Source organism: Mesoplodon mirus (assembly GCF_964341445.2).
Source record: "Mesoplodon mirus genome assembly, chromosome: 6".
NCBI lineage: Eukaryota > Metazoa > Chordata > Mammalia > Artiodactyla > Ziphiidae > Mesoplodon > Mesoplodon mirus.
This window is the reverse complement of record NC_138982.1, coordinates 81,178,170-81,195,919: the sequence shown is the minus strand read 5'-3', so window position 1 is coordinate 81,195,919 and position 17,750 is coordinate 81,178,170. Positions and strand designations below refer to the sequence as shown.

At 36.6% G+C, this 17,750-nt stretch overlaps 1 protein-coding gene across 2 annotated transcripts in view; it reads right to left on the bottom strand.

Annotated features, from left to right (window-relative positions):
* GSK3B (glycogen synthase kinase 3 beta) overlaps window positions 1-17,750 on the bottom strand; it is a 199,592-nt gene that overhangs the window by 123,346 nt on the left and 58,496 nt on the right. For both annotated transcript variants that reach the window (XM_082624258.1, XM_082624257.1), the window contains exon 2: window positions 10,311-10,504. In XM_082624258.1, the coding sequence (XP_082480384.1) occupies window positions 10,311-10,504 (194 nt within the window). The remainder of the gene's footprint in view (window positions 1-10,310; window positions 10,505-17,750) is intronic.

The following is a 17,750-nucleotide window of genomic DNA, read 5'->3' as shown; positions in this document are numbered from 1 at the left end:
TATTTTTTCAGAGAGAAAAAGAAATGAGCTATCATGCCAAGAAAAGCTATGCAGACATATTAAATGCATACTGCTAAGTTAAAAAAAGTCAATCTGAAAAGGCTATGTATGTACTGTTTGATTCCAAGTATATGACATTCTAGAAGAGGCAAAACTACAGAAACAGTTTTTTAAAAAATCAGTGGTCGTCAGGGTTGAGGTGAGGAAGGGAGGGATGAATAAGTGAAGCTCAGGGAATTTTTAGGGCAGTGAAACTATTCTGCATGACACTGTAATGATGGAAACATGTCATTATACATTTGCCAAAGTCCACAGACTATACAACACAAATACTGAACCATAATGCAAACTATGGACTTTAATTACTACTAATACATCAATATTGCTACGATTGTAACAAATCTACATTAACGCAAAAGGTTGAAAACGGGGGAACTGAGAAGAGTGTATACAGGAACACTGTACTTTCCATTCATTTTTCTGTAAAACTAAAACTGCTCAAAAAATAGTTATCTGTTAAATAGAGAAAATTTCAAATTAAAAAAAAATTCTAGTGGGTAAAGAAATTCAACAGACAGGGACTTCCCTGCTGTCGGTGGTTAAGAATCTGCCTGCCAATGCAGGGGACACAGGTTCAAGCCCTGGTCCGGGAAGATGCCACATGCCAGGAAGCAACTAAGCCCATGCACCACAACTACTGAGCCTGCTCTCTAGAGCCCAAGAGCCACAACTACTGAAGCCCGCGCACCTAGAGCCCGTGCTCCTTAACAAGAGAAGCCACCACAATGAGAAGCCCGCGCACCGCAATGAAGAGTAGCCCCCCGATCGCCGCAACTAGAGAAAGCCCACACGCAGCAATGAAGACCCAATGCAGCCAAAAATAATAATTAGTTAATTAATTAAAAAAAAAGAAATTCAACAGACATTTCTCCAAAGAACACATACTAATGGCCAATAAAAGAAAAGATGAAGAGATGCCCAACCTCATTAGCCACCAGGAAATTCAAATCAAGACAAGATGTATCAGTTTACTCTAAGACAGATATCATCAAAAACCAGATAATAACAAGTATTGGCAATGATGTGGAGAAAGTGCAATGTTTATCCAGTGCTTGTGGATTGTAGAATGGTACAGCGGCTTTGGAAAACAAGTTCGCACTTCCTCATAATGTTAAGCACAGTCACCACATGACCCACCATACTTCCAAGTATATACCCAAGAGAACTGTTAAAAAAAAAGTCCCCACAAAAACTTGTATGCAAATGTTCAGAGGAGCATCATTCATTAGAGCCAAAAAAGGAAGACAACTCAGATGTTCATCAACTGACGAATGGATAAACAAAATGCAGCATATCCATAAAATGGAATATTATTCATCCACAAAAAGTACTTAAGTACTGAGACAGTACAACGTGGATGAACCTTCAATACATTATTCCAAGTGAAAGAAGACAGAAACAAAAAGGTCATATATTATGATTCCATTTATATGAAATGTCCAGAATGGGCAAATCCATAGAGATAGAAAGTAGATTAGTGATTGCCAGGACCTAGGGGAAGAGGAGGATGGGGAGGGACTATTAATAAGAATTGAATAGGGAACTATTAAAAGAGTTCCTTTTTGAGGTGATGAAAATATTCTAGAATTAGCAGTGACAGTTGCACAACTCTGTGACTATACTGAAACCAATGTATATACTTTAAAAGGGTGAAAGAGTGTTTACTTTAAAAGGGTGAAATTTATGGTATAGGAATTATATCTCAATAAAACTGTTAATAAAAAAAGAATCAAGCAGCTGACCATCCACAAAAATTGCAAAGCCTTCAGCGAAACTAGTCAAAAGAGCAGATCTAACTCCGGATGCTAAACACTTCTTTGGAACTTACCACAGACATATAGGAATTTGAAAAGGTATAAACACTGAAGAATAATAAATTAAAAGAAAAAAAGTGAGAAAACTCAGAAGTGTACTATGCCTCATATTTAAGGGTTTTTTCTTTTTACCTTTTGACCCCCTTCACCTATTTCTCCCACCTCCTGCCTCTGGCAACCACCAATCTGTTCTCTATATCTACAAGCTTGTTTTTTGTTGTTGCTGCTGTTCATTTTTTAAGATTTCATACATAAGAGAGAGCATCTAGCATCTGTGTTTTTCTGACTTATTTCACTTAGCATAATGCCCTCAAGGTCTATCCACGTTGTCACAATGTCAGGATTTCCTTCTCTTTATGGCTGAATAATGTTCCATCATACACACAACACACACACAAACACACACACACACCCCACAATTTCTTTATCCATTCATCCACTGATGGACACTTAGGTTGTTTCCATATCCTGACTATTGTAAATAATGCTGCAATGAACATGGGGTACATATATCTTTTCAAGTTAGTATTTTCATTTTCTTCAGATAAATATCCAAAAGTAGAATTGCTGGATCCTATGGTAGTTCTTTTTTTAATATTTTGAGGAACCTCCATACTTTTTTCCATAGTGCCTCTACCAATCTACATTCCCACAAACAGCACACAAACGTTCCCTTTCTCCGCATCCTTGCCAACACTTGTTATTTCTTGTCTTTTTCATAATAGCCATTCTAACAGGTGTGAGGTGATATCTCACTGTGGTTTTGATTTGCCTTTCCCTGATGATAAGTGATGTTGAGCAACCTTTCATGTACTTGTCGGCCATCTGGATGTCTTCTTCAGAAAAATGTCTATTCAGGTCCTGTGCCCATTTTTTAATTGGATTGTTGGGTTTTTTTTTTATATTAGCCTGTTATCAGACATATGATTTGCAAATATTTTATCCCATTCAGTGGACTGCCTTTTCATTTTGTTGATGGTTTCCTTTGCTGTGCAGAAGCTTTTTAGTTTGATGTAGTCCCACTTGTTTATTTTTGCTTTTGTTGCCTCTAGTTTTGGTGTCAGATTCAAAAAATCATCACCAAGACCTACATCAAGGAGTTTACCATTTATGTTTTCTTCTAGTTTTATGGTTTCAGGTCTTACATTCAGGTCTTTAATCCATTTTGAGTTAATTTTTGTGTATGGTATAAGACAGTTGTCAAGTTTCATTCTTTTGCATGTGGCTCTTCAGTTTTCCCCGCACCATTTACTGAAAAGGCTGTCCTTTCCCTGCTGTATATTCTTGTCTCCTTCACTGTAAATTAACTGACCATGTGTGGGTTTATTCCTGGATTCTCTATTCTGTCCCACTAATCTATGTGTCTAGTTTTATGCTAATAACATATTGCTTTAATTGCTGTAGCTGTGTAATATAGTTTGAAATCATGAAGCATTATATCTCCAGCTTTGTTCTTCTTTCTCAAGAATGCTTTGACTATTTGAGGTTTTTGTGCTTCTATACAAATTTTAGGATTATTTGTTCTATTTCTTTGAAAAATGACATTGGAATTTTGATAGGGATTGCAGTGAATCCGTAGATTGTTTTGGGTAGTATGGACATTTTAACAATATTGATTCAATCCACGAGCACATAATATCTTTCCATTTATTTGTGTCTTCAACAATTTCTTTCATTAATGTCTTAGAGTTTTCAATATACAGGTCTTTCATTTCCTTGGTCAAATATATTACTAGGTATTTTATTCTTTTCAGTGCAACCGTTATTGAGATTGTTTTCTTTCTCTTTCTGATAGTTTGTTATTAGTATACAGAAATGCAAGAGATTTGTGTGCACTGATCTGTAACCTGCAACTTTACTGAATTGGTTTATTCTAACAGTTTTTTTTTTTAATGGAGTCTTTAGGATTTTCCATATGTAATATTATGTCATCTGCAAACAGTGACAGTTTTATTTCTTCCTTTCCAATTTGGATGCCTTTTACTTCTTTTTCTTGCCTAATTGCTCTGGCCGCCTTCTATTAAGTTTTATTTCTCTTTCTCTCAAGCCATTCAAGCCACTGAAAGGCAGAAAGAAGACATTCAGGACCACAATATCATGCCTCCATTTTTTCTCTCTGGAATAATGGAGGCAATAAAAAACTATATATAATTTTAAAGCAAAATCAATAGAATCCTTACCAATAAACCTTTGTACAGTCTCTGAAAATTCAATCTGAAAAAACATTTTACCAGTCATTCTACATAGGCACTTGGGAAAGTAGCATAAAATAGTCTATATCCTTAGGAAGTTTGGTATGTCATCTATGAAAATGTGCCTCTCAGATATCCCACTGCAGAAAACATTATTGACCAATGGTCCCAGCTGCTGAGCTCTCAAAGCTATTCTCTTGTTTGGGGCCAAGCCAAGCTTCTCATGAGCTGTTCCCTGCCAATGACTCAGCATGGCAGACATATTTAATGAAGCTCTTTTCCCAGGAGACATTGGACTCCTCTGATGGTTCAACCTTGCACTGAAAAAAATCCAAAGTAAATAGCAGTTTGTAGTAATTCAGAAGCCTAAAATTAAAACCAACAGAACTTAATTATAAGGAGTTTTAAAATTTAGTAAATGTTCTCATAATACATTGTTTCATTTGATTCACACAATGTTGGAGTAAAAAGGGAGCACAATGTTGGAGTAAAAAGGGAGCACAATACTTATTGAGTTCTTTTATGCACCAAACACTGGACTGGGGCATTGCTGTAGTAACAGCATTCCCATTGTACACATGATGAAATTGAAGCTCATAAAGTTAATGGATATGCTTAAGCTTACAAAACTAATAGTGGACCAAGGTCTTATTTCTCCTTTGTTGTCTCCAGAATATCATAAGAAAATAATCATATCCTTAAGGACTGAGCCCAGACATTCTCTCTCCTCACTCTCCAAAATGGTATATATTAAAGTAGGGCTCCAATTCTCTATTCACAACAGAACAACAGTGACACTTCACTTCACCCCCACATCCTAACTACAGAACAAATGAAACTAAGCAGGACACCTGAAACCTATGACTTAGTTCAAAGGAGAACTGAAATTAATAGTTAATGAAGCTAAGATTACTAATTAATTAAAATGTAGCTTACTGATTTTCAAATTGGAAAAGCCAGCCTCAACAACCATCTGTAGCCTTTGGGATTGATTAATCTTCTCCCTGCTCTAATATCAAAGGTCTCCTACATTAGGTACCTAGCTGGACTCTACCCCTAACACCACAATAGCATTTTCTATCACAAGCACTTTCAAACTGGCCAATTGAAGTTGCTTAATTTTAGTTATTTGCCACAGTATGATGGGTCCAGAAGGAAAAAAGTATTCAAATTTTAAGTAAAACACTACCGAAATGAAACTTGTTACACCAGAAATTCTTTTTTTTTTTTTTTTTTTTTTTTGCTGTACGCGGGCCACTCACTGTTGTGGCCTCCCCCGTTGCGGAGCACAGGCTCCGGACGCACAGGCTCAGCGGCCATGGCTCACGGGCCCAGCCGCTCCGCGGCATATGGGATCCTCCCAGACCGGGGCACGAACCCGTATCCCCTGCATCGGCAGGCGGACTCTCAACCACTGCGCCACCAGGGAGGCCCCCAGAAATTCTTTAAACAAAAAAAAAGGTTCAGTATCTTAGATATAGTTTTCATGACTACAGTGCAGGGATAATTACTCTTGTTTTCTTTCTATCTCTGACCATTCTTTCTCTTCTTGTTTTTTCACCACAACAAACTGCCTCTCACTGACACCTGGCAGGTTAAGCATGTTGGTTTATGTAATTGTGCAAGAAGATCCTATTCCACCTTTTCCTGAAAATACGTAATTATTTAATGCAAAATACATGATTATTTAATCCTAGGTAGCAGCTATGTAAAAATTACAAATGTGAAACTACAGAATTTTAAGTTGTCAGAAAAATGCCTATTTTATGATAATCAAGAGAAATGAATTTGTCAATACACCAAATTTTGTATTTTTGGAAACAGCTAACATTTAGCAAGGAGAGCAAAGAATACTTAAGTTTCACAAAGAAAAGGTGATACACTGGAAAGAACTGAGCCTGGTATCACACAGCCTGCCACGTTATAGCATTTAGCAGAAAAAAAGAAAAAGAAAAACAAAATTATATAATAGCAACAAAAGCAATAAGATACTTAGGAATAAGCTTAATAAGAAATATCAAAGCCTATATAAGTAAAACTCCTAAAAGATACAAAAGTAAACTTGAACAAATGGAAAGGCATCTCTTATTCCTGGATAAGGTAATTCAGCATCATGGACAGGTGATTTAACTCCCTAAGTTAGTTTATAAATTTGATGAAATTCCAACTAAAAATATCAACGAGCTTTTTCATGGAGTTAGTCAAAATGATACCAAAGTTCATCGGGAAAAATAAACATCCAAAAATAGCTAGAAAAACATGAAAAAGAAAAGCTACATGGGCAGATTAGCCCTACCAGACATTGAAATATACTATAGAGCTCTATAATTAAAACAATGTGGTACTGACTTAGATATATGCAAATGACCTAGTAGAACAGAATAGAAAGTCCAGAAATAGACCAAATTACATGTGGAAATTCAGCATATAATAACAATAGCATCTCAAATCACTGGAACAAACATAGACTTTTTAATAAATGAGACAAATGATTAATGATTTAGAAAGGATAAGATTAGATCAATAACTCATACCATACATAGGAATAAACTCCACACACAGGAACAAACTTCAAATGGATCAGGGATCTAACTGTAAAAAGTGAAAACTTACAACTGCTAGAAAATATGGATAAATTTCTCTTTAACCTGAGGAAAAGGCTTTCTATAAGACTTTATAAGGAAGAGCCTTTCTAATCACAACTAAAATCCAGATATGATAAAAGTGGACATTAAACACATGAAAAGATGTTAAACTACATTCATAAGATTGTAAATTAAAACTACGAGATACCATTTCTCACCTATCAGATTGGCAAAAACTGAAAAAGTAAATCAATGCATGTTGTCAAACCTTGTAGGTAAATAGGCATTCATATATTACTAGAGAGAATGCAAATCTGTACAAGCTCTTATGCAGGGGAATTTAGCAATATCATACAAAACTACATGTATGTTTATGTTTTCATTCAGCAGCCCTAGTTCTCTTAATTTATTGTGAAGATACACATCTAATAAAAAATACCTATGCACAAAGTTTTTCATAACAGCCCCCTTGGAGATTACAAAATATTGAAGAGTAATTCAATATCCATACATAGAAGAATGGTTGCAATCAACTCTGCAATACTATGAAGCTCTAAAAAGGATGAGAAAAATCTCTGAACTGATAAGCAATGACTTTCAGGAACTATAGTTAACAGAAAAGGAAAGTACAAAAGAGTATCTCTAATACTACACTTTGTGTAAGAAAGAAACCAAGAGAACTACAGTCACCCTCTGAATTCATGGATTCCACAACCAGGGATTCAGCCAAGCTGGGATCAAAAATATTCAGGGGGGAAAAGCTCTGGAAAGTTCCAAAAATCAAAACTTCAATTTGCCACATCAGCAACTATTTACATAGTATTTAAATTGTATTTACAACTATTCACATAGCATCAACAAGGTATTATAAGTAATCTAGAGATGGTTTAAAGTATATGGGAGGATGAGCTTAGGTTATATGGAAATACCACACCATTTTATATACGGGACTAGAGCATCTGCAGATTTTGGTATCCACTGGGGGTCCTGGAACCAGTCCACTGTGGATACCAAGGGATGATTGTACACTTACTGCTCATTTGTGCAAAAGAAACCCAGAAATAATAAATCAGAACAAAATGAGATTGGCTATCTAGAGGGAGTGAGTGGAAACAAGACAGAGGGAATGACATTTGTGTATCTCTGACTTTTAGAACTACATTAGTGTTTCACAGACTGAAAATATACATTTTTTTTAAAAAGTCAAAAAGAATGGGGGGGCTTCCCTGGTGGCGTAGTGGTTGAGAATCTGCCTGCCAATGCAAGGGACAGGGGTTCGAGCCCTGGTCTGGGAAGATCCCACATGCCGCGGAGCAACTAGCCCCGTGAGCCACAAATACTGAGCCTGCGCGTCTGGAGCCTGTGCTCCGCAACGAGAGGCCCGTGCACCGCGATGAGGAGTGGCCCCCGCTTGCCACAACTAGAGAAAGCCCTCGCACAGAAACGAAGAGCCAACACAGCCATAAATAAATGAATAAATAAATAAATAAATAAAAATTAAAAAAAAAAAAAAGAATGGGGATAAAGTTCTACAAAGGGATACATACAAAAACAGATGAACCAAACTGTATTTCAGTTGAATAACTTAACTATGATAAAGGGAAAAATTAAAATTTTTTTAAAAAGCAAGAAAAAGAAGAACTAACCGAAGTATTTTCTGAACAGAATATAGTGGTTTGATACAGCAATGATAAAATATAATAAAGCACTCTGGAGTCAGACTGCTTGGATTCAAATATCTGCCCATCTATCCACTTGCTAACTGTATGACCCTGGACAAGTTAATTTATAATCTCTTTGTGTGTAGGTTTCCTTATCTGAATAATAACAGTACCAATATCATAGTACTAATGGTAAAGCTCCTATAAAACTACTCATGTAAAAGCCTTAGATCACCTGGCATATTTTAAGGATTTGATAAGTATCTGCTATCAGCAACTATTAATTCAAAAACACATTAAGTGTGTGGATATCCTGGAGACACACATAATAAAAATGGAGTCCTTGTCATGAAAAAATTTGGAATTTCCTAGTTTATGAACAGTAAGTGTTCAAGGAATCTAGACTAGCAAGATCCATAGGGCTGGCTGGAATCATCTGGGAAATTTCATAAAGGAAGAATCTGACATGGATCTTCATATATGCACAGGGTTTAGACAGCAGGAGAATGCGAGTGACAGAAGGGAAACTGAACAAAAGCAGAGAGGCCATAAAAACCAATATATCTCAAAGATAGTGATACATAAGGTTTGTAAAAGCTGAATATCTGGAGATGAGGCAAGACTATAGAAGCTCCCAAATGTACAATTAAAACTGGGCAGGCTTTATTTTCTAGGCTATGAGGAACCCATAGAAGATTTGTGTGTAGGAGAAACAACATGACCAAACTGAACTGTGGGATTATTCTAATGTTGGTATACAGAAAGACTGGAAGTGAGAAGATCAGAGGCAAGAATCTTACTAGTCGTTAAGCCAAATAATGACAAAGGTCTGGCTAGAATAGCAGTGATGAGAAAAAGAAAGAAGGTATAGCTCGACAAGGCAGTGAGGGGGAAAAAAAAAAATCAACCAAATTTGGTAATCACTGGATATGAGGTATGAGAGAATGAAAGAGCCTGAATGGCAGGTAAATGAGAAAACCATTAGAAGGAAAAAGCCACAAGGAATGGGAACCAACACAAAGGATTTCCTTTAAGATTGAAAGTTTAAGTCAGAGTTAGATAAGAGACCTTGCCAATATGAAATAACTGTACCTTCAGATATCAAGATCCAGTGGGCACTGGGCAACATGGGACTAGTGCTTGGGAGAGAGAGAATTGAAGACAAAAACTTTAGAATTTTTAAAAAAAAATCTCTTTAGAAAGTTCAGGACATTCTGGAACATACAGACACTAGGCTGTGTGCTATTTCAGAGCAGTGATCACCTCTTATTTTTTTTTAATCCCTCAATGTTTAGCACAGTTCCTAGTACATAGGAGACTCTCAGTAAAATGTTGCAGAGGTGGGAAGAGTAGGGAAGGGAACAGAGTTGCATGGCTTGTTAAAGGCAGAGCCTTGATTAGAGCGCAGGTCTCACTGATTCTCCACTATACCATAACATACAGATGAGTCTGACCATCTATGTACAGGACACCCTAAAGAGATGGTGTAAGAAATAAAAATAAGCTGAACTGTGGGGAGTACTGCTTTCTAGGGGCAGATGAAAGGGAGACATAAGAAGATAGCAAAGAAAGGTCAGTTATGGGGGAAAAAAATGATAGTGTTGTATCACAGACTCAAAGGAAATTTTTCAAGACAGGAAGCATAGTCAACTGTATCAAATGATCATATGCTACAGGTAATGTTTCTCTGGTCTCTTACACCAATGACAACCAAGGCAGAGAAAGGTCACATTTTAAAATAGAAATTAAGAGATTTTAATCTACATTTCACAGCATTTTAAATACATATGTCACTCACAGCAGTTCAAAAAAAATATTGCAATCTTCAGTAAATTTTATCTCTACATAATACACAATGCGAAATAAAGTCACTACAGTAGTTGAGCTGAATAAAAATGTGTTCAATAAATGAACTTTAAAGCAAAGAGAAACAATTGAAAAAATAATTATTTACATGTATTGACAGCAACAAAATACATGAAATACTGAAGGTCTTACCTTAAATCTCTTGTCCTGCAATACTTTCTTGATGGCAACCAGTTCTCCTGAATCACAAAGTTTGGCTTGATATACCACACCAAATGACCCGTTCCCAATCACTTTAGTGTCTGTATAGCTGACTTCTTGTGGCCTGTCTGGACCCTGCCCAGGAGTTGCCACCACTGTGGTCACCTTGCTGCCATCCTTGTCTCCTAAAAGAAATAAGGGATAGAAAAATGAGAACTGTAAAGAATTCAACAGAGAAAATTGCCAAAGTATACCAAGTAAACTATATTCTTTACTACAAATTATTTTTAAATGCTCATCTTAGTTTATCACATAGTATTACTTCAACTATTTGTTTCAATTATAAGTAAGTATTTTAACCACCATTTATTCAGTCATTCCATAGACCAGACACGATGCTTAGTTTATATATATGACTTCATTTAATAAAAACAACCCCATGAAGTAGACAGAATTGTTCCTATGTTAAACATAATGAGAAGAATGTTACATTTGTCCAGTCAAAAGGCGAATGATGGACCCACCAAAGAATCTTTATCTGTCCAACTCTAAAGGCCCTAATTCTTTCCTCAGGGCTTTCTTATTTTACTTGAAAATAAGATAAGTGCAATTGAAAAAGTCTAAATATGCTGACTCTATTCAGACCACTCTCCCTTTAGGAAGGTAAGGCTTTGAGTTTTTGCTTCTCCGTGTCTTATTTCTTCTTCAGAAATAATGATGCCTTTCCAAGAAAGGTCTGATGGGTAAAAGAAATAGGGGAATGTTAAATTTGGGGTAAGAGATGCAAAACTTAAAAGAAAAACCCATTCTGAACCGAGCCTCATTCATAACTAGGTCTCCAGCTCTGGGGTCTCTGCCCACTCATGACCGTCTCCTTACCTCTTCTGCCTTCCCTCCTCATCAGTAACAATCCAAAGCCTCTCTTCAATTCAAGCTCAAGAGCCACCTCCTTCTTGACTAAGCACAGTTCATATCTCGGAATTCTTAAACTATTCTAAACCATTCTATACTACCTAGCACTTAATTTTAAGAAGCTTTAAATTGTTCTTTTAGTGATTTCAGAATACACAAAGATTCTAGGGACTACAATCTTTGTGAAGTAGCAATTATGACTTCATGCTTCTTCTCTCTTTCCTGACAAATCTAAAACCAATTCTCAGTACAATGTAAGTCCTTAGGCTCACTGACTAAACTTCACTTCTTTTTCTTCTCTCTTACTCTTCCATTATAGCAATTTTATTTTTAAGATGCTCACTGAAGAAATATAGAAGAAAAATAATGTAATATTTAACCCTAGATACCAAACCAAACAACAACAAAAACCCCTGCTCACTATCTTAGTAAAAATTAAAAGGTTTATTCTGTTCTCTTTCGAGCAGTTAGAGAAACTGCTGAGAACTCTTACAGACTATACTCTCCCACTAGTAGGAAATCCTGGGTATACAAGGAACAATGGCTCTTTCTGCCTAAGCATCCTGGAATTTTTATTCAGAAATCACCAAGTTCTTCAGACTGCTCCATCAGAGATCTGAAATAGCAAAGCTGTAAAGAATGGCAAGGTAACACCGGGAGTGACTTGGTATGAGCATTAGTAATGCATGGGACAGTCAGCAGCTAGTGTGCCAAGGAAAAGCATGTCACCATTTGGCATTGCAATCTGCTGACTCAGCAATAAAATAACAGCTGTATAAAATTTCACTGTACAAAAGAACTTTCTGATTGTTTCATCTACTCTAATACTTAAATGGAGGGCCATGTTTACTATGCAAATAAGGAAAGTAAGAGAGATTAACTTGTCCAATATCATAAAGCTTTAAGTAACAGAACTCTTCACTCACGTCAGGCTGCCTCTGCCATATTTTTACAACCTTCCTACTACAGCTGAAAGACCAACTTCATATACCATTACCCACACCACCCCCCCAAGAAGCAGATGTTTCTGAAAATATAATGTAAAAAAGGTCAGCTCCAGAATAATAGTAAAAGAATACATGAATAATCTTTTGCAGTTTTCAGTCCTCAATTATTCATTTATTAATAGCTAAAGAGCTTTTTCCAAAGATACTTTGGCAACATTAGAGTTTGAAAGTTATCCCAAAGCAAAAGCATATGGAAAACAAAAATGTAAAACAATTGATTCTGTGATGTTCAAACAATTTAACTTTTGCTACTAGAAATTGCGTAACTTTGGATCTTAACAACAGAGCAGCATTTTAAACACTGCTACCAAGAAACCAAAATCCTCATGAAAAGCTAGAATTCATAACAGACATGCCTCATAAAAAAAAAACAAAAAAGTCACCACTTTGCCCAATATTGAATTTCCCAGAATGCATGGTATCATGAGTTTCACACCAACTACAATAAAATTGGTCCCTAAAAAATGCCACTGTCTCTCAGGAGCAACAACAGCAAAGCAGTGGGAACAGCTCAGTTTCAGGCACTCTCTTCTGGCCAGAGAACTCCTGGGATCCTCTATTACAATTAAAATTCACTCAGGTGGTATGAATTTCCTATTCTGATTAGAACATAGAATTAAATCCCCTATTCTTTAGCACAGTGGATAAATCTTAAATATATAAACCACAAAAGACTCCTCATAAAGCAATGGAAAGGTGGTATGCAACAGAACAACCACTTTCAATTGAAGTCTGTTAAATATAGAATACAATTTTACAAAGCCCCTTAGATGTATCCCAAAATGATATGTGCAGCCTTGTTCTCAGTCTCTCAAACACAGCAACACCTTGTGGTTACATTTTTTTTGTCTTCTGAAGTCACTCCTCAGAACAATCAATCCATCCAAAACCCAAAAGGCCACTTCGGGCATATGTAAATATTTAGGAGGTATCTGACACTGACATTCTAATTTTAGTATTTCTTAATGATTCAGAGCTGAGAAAAAGCAACTGTGACCCTTTTTAACTAGGAGGCTTTTAGAGATGTTAATAATTCATACTACTAAATAAACTGAACAAAGTCAGCAACGACTATCTATATTAAATCTTCCTTTACCTCCGGAAGAATGTCTCCCGTGTAGAAATAACAGAAAATTAAAAGTCTACAAAGCCCAGAGAAACCAGCACACCCGGTATGATACAAGGAAGATACAAGGTATTTTTATGAAGCTTTTTAACCTAACAATAGGATTAGTAAGGAAACTAGCTCTGACTACTGTTTCTCATGAAGAGATATAACAGATAGCTATGTTTATGGATATTCAACAACAATATAACAAACAGTCTACTGAAAAATATTATTATATAAATTACTTAAAAGAACCAAAAAACCTTATTTTCAGGCATGAATAAGATAGTCTGAAGGGGAAACACTGACCACTGTCAAATTTTCAGGTTTTTAAATTAAACTTCAAACAACTCTTTATCCTAAGTATATGGCTAAGGAACTTCTATTAAAGCAAGATGTCCTCCCCCAAATAAACAAAACAGCTTAGAAACATGAAAACAACATAAAAATTAATAAGCAAAAGAAATAAAAAACAAGGAATTGAGGTCCACAGAAAATCAGAGTTAGACAAATTCTAAAATAAGCTTATTATTGTCAAGAAATAGGGCCTCTACTCTATGATGTGGAAGCTCTAGCGAGAGTGCAACTGCTCTCATAACTTGGAGCAAAACTATGAAGAAAGAAAGAGAATGCAAACTAAGCAGCTGAATCAGTCAAACCAACTCTAATGTCAACAACATGATAAAAAATTTTAGGACAATTTCTATGTAAACTTGTGATAAATATCTTTCTAGCAGGGCCTTTCCCCTTAGACATGATTCATCTCCACATGATTCTATCTAAAGAACTGGAAACAAAAAACAAAAAAATTACTAAATGTCCTTTGGGGATAGGAAGAGTAAACAAAGAGAGGCAGGGAAAACAAAATGGACAGATGGGGCTTCCCTGGTGGCACAGTGGTTGAGAGTCCGCCTGCCGATGCAGGGGACACGGGTTCGTGCCCCGGTACGGGAAGATCCCACATGCCCCAGAGCAGCTGGGCCCATGAGCCATGGCCACTGAGCCTGTGCGTCCGGAGCCTGTGCTCCGCAACGGGAGAGTCCCCGGCAGTGAGAGGCCCGCGTACGGCAAAAAAAAAAAAAAAAAAGGACAGATGTTATACATGAGCTGGCTTTTGGAGATGTTTTCCTGTATATCGCTTCTAGAAATGAAAGGAAAACATAGGGTGATAGAGGATAAAGATGAGACAGAAAAGACTCCCAAGTCCTTAACAACGCAACAATACCACATTTTCAATCACAGGCAGATACCATGCCAATGGGATTAACAAGCATCAATTCTGAAGAACCATAAAATTAATCTTAAGAAAAAAAAATCAGTTAAGTTTTTGTCCTTAGAGAGAGGCATAATGGTGTTAATATGGGCTCTGAAGTCAGACCAAGGTTTGAATCACATATTCTACCACTTAGTATCTATAAAATGTAAATAGCTGCTACTTCATAGGTTGTTGTAATGATTAAATAACACAGGTTAAGCAGTTTTGTTTTGTTTTTTAAGTACATGCCATATAGTGAGTGCTCAATAAATTATAGTTTCTCTGAAAAATTATTGATAGTGGGAATTGAAAAAAAAATTCTTCTGCTATGCTCTTTTACCGCCAGGTACATGCCCTACTACAGTGCTGATCACAATGTTCTATAATTATTAAGAGTCCGAGCCCCCCACTTGACTATGAGCTCTTAGGAAAGCCAGACATTACCTAAATCATTTAGATTTATTTCCCTAGTACTTATTAGCAGAGGGTTCAGCACAATGCAGGTGTCTCCGCAAATGTCTGCTCCTGAATTTATATAAAAATCACTCAAGCAGAATTATTAGGATTTGGGAACTGACTACTTCCTGCTAAACAGTTAGCAGTGTTTTTACTTCTTACACTTGCCAATTGATCAGATACAAATCCCTAGGGATACGGTATATAGAAGCCTTTCAAATAGCAAAACAGAATGGAAGGTTTACTGAAAACATGGCAACAACAAGCAGCCAAAACAAGTAACACAATTTGCCACATGTGTATCTATTTACAGGTAGGAGAATTACTATGCTCGTAACCCTTTTCCAAATAATTTTGGTTTCTTCGGTGCATCAATATGCAGCAATGGATAAGAACTGGGCAGGGGTCATCTTTGAGGTCTGAAGCTCAGTTTACATCAATACATATATAAGTATATTCCTTGAGAACTATTTTACAGTTTGCAAGCACCACTCACAGTGGACGTAAGAGTCACCTGGGAGAGTTTACTAAATGAAGATCCTAGAATTTCCCCACTAGAAAGACTCAGTAAATCTGCAGTCGGGCTCAGGAAACTGTTTTTTTAATAAGCCCCCCGCCCCAATGATTCTTAATGCAGTTCTAGCTACCATTCTTTTTTTTTTTTTTTTTTTTTTGGCTGAGTTGGGTCTTTGTTGCTGAGCGCGGCTTTCTCTAGTTGCGGCGAGTGGGGGCTACTCTTCGGCATGGTGCGCAGGCTACTCATTGCAGTGGCTTCTCCTGTTGCACAGCACGGGCTCTAGGCGTGCGGGCTTCAGTAGTTGTGGCTCGCGGGCTCTAGAGCACAGGCTCAGTAGTTGTGGCGCACGGGCTTAGTTGCTCCGCGGCATGTGGGATCTTCCCAGACCAGGGCTCGAACATGTGTCCCCTGCATCGGCAGGAGGATTCTTAACCACTGCGCCACCAGGGAAGCCCCTAGCTACCATATTGTGAGAAAGAACCATAATACCATTTAATTCGTACAACTTTGTGATGTACTCAGATAATCATTTAACAAATGGGAGAAACTAGGATGTTTGAAAGGTTCATTGGTAATTTGCCCAAAGTAACCCCTTCAATAAAGTGTACCCACAGGATTCAGACCTATCCATTTACTCTAAATCCTGTACCCTACTACACTACTTTGCTTAAGACTATGCCATGAAAATAACACACAGGGATCAAGGTCCTAAAATCAACTTTCTATTTTTTTCAGCAAAACTGAAAATTTTAAATATTTTACAGAAGATTCTGATGCAAAATCTTACTCCAAGTTATCTATACTCCTTTTGAACTAATTGTAATTTACTCAATTTTTAAATCTTCTCTTAAAACCCAAATTTTACTTTAAACCAAAAACCAGAATGAACCATGCTAATTTTCAACAGCCTGAATTTAAATATTATTTTACTCATGAACCATGAACTGGAATCAAGCACATTTTTTCCTTTTTTCTAACTCAAGTGAACTGGAATAAAATCAAACCAAACCCAAAATTAATAAACATTTTACTTGGTCTTAAGCCTTCACTTGAAACAGTATCAAGATGTATCAATATTTTAGAAACAGGTTTATTTCCCATGGAAGTCTAAAAGGCTTGTAGCATGTGTCTAAAGAGCTCTGGCTTTTAGGAATTAACATTAGAATCTTTAAGTCTTAAACATGCTTATCTGCTTGATTTACAAAAACTGACCAATTTGGGGCAGGGAGAAAGTAGACAAATACATTAAAATCTTTCTTAATGAGGAAGTTTACCATATTACCAAAGAAACAGTATACCATACATGGGTGGGAAGAGTAAATGGTAAACACTTAGACTAAAGAAACAAATAATTACTTTAAAAAACACAGTGACTCACTGATCAGTGATCACACTTCTGGCAACTTCAATATTGAACAGCCGTGAATCCAGAAGAAAGCCAAAAAATAGCTCTCACAAAGATGATATATTTTATTCTAGTCTTTAGTGAGCATAATATTAAAATCAGCACTCTATAATTTCTTTTAATGGATCACGTCTGTTCTTGGCCTGACACACATCCCCTCGATGCTCAATATTACCTTCTGACAACCCAAAACCCTGACTCAGTCTTGCTTTCTCCTGAACTACGCACCAAAGTTATCTCCACCCCTAAATCCAAACTGCTTTTCCAATAGCACAGCATACAAATTTACAAGGGTCTTTATATGCATTTTAAAGAAGTTATTAACCTAAAATTTTATGCTATATTTCAAACAGCAGTAAAGGAAAGAGGGGAAGGACAGAATCTGTTTTCTCCCAGAAGACTTAGTTACTCTAGGTTGGTCCCATGTGCTTTATCAATTACAATTTAACAACTAATATCCAATCCATGAGGGCAACAAACAAGTTTATCACACATTTATTGCTGTAACCCATTTTATGCCTATGCACGTAGCAGGCTGTAAAATATTTGCTCATTTATAAGTGAACAGCTTCCTACAGGATTCCACTAAACTTTGAAATCTGCTAAAATTCTTTAAGTCACTAAAACAAGTACCTCTAATTCCTCCTCTAAAATGATACAAGACTCTGTAATCTCTCAAAAGGACTGGGTCACTCAGTAGACTGAGAAGAAAATGCAAAGACAAATTCAGTGATTTGACAATTTTCCCTGGGACCAACCCTGATCACCACA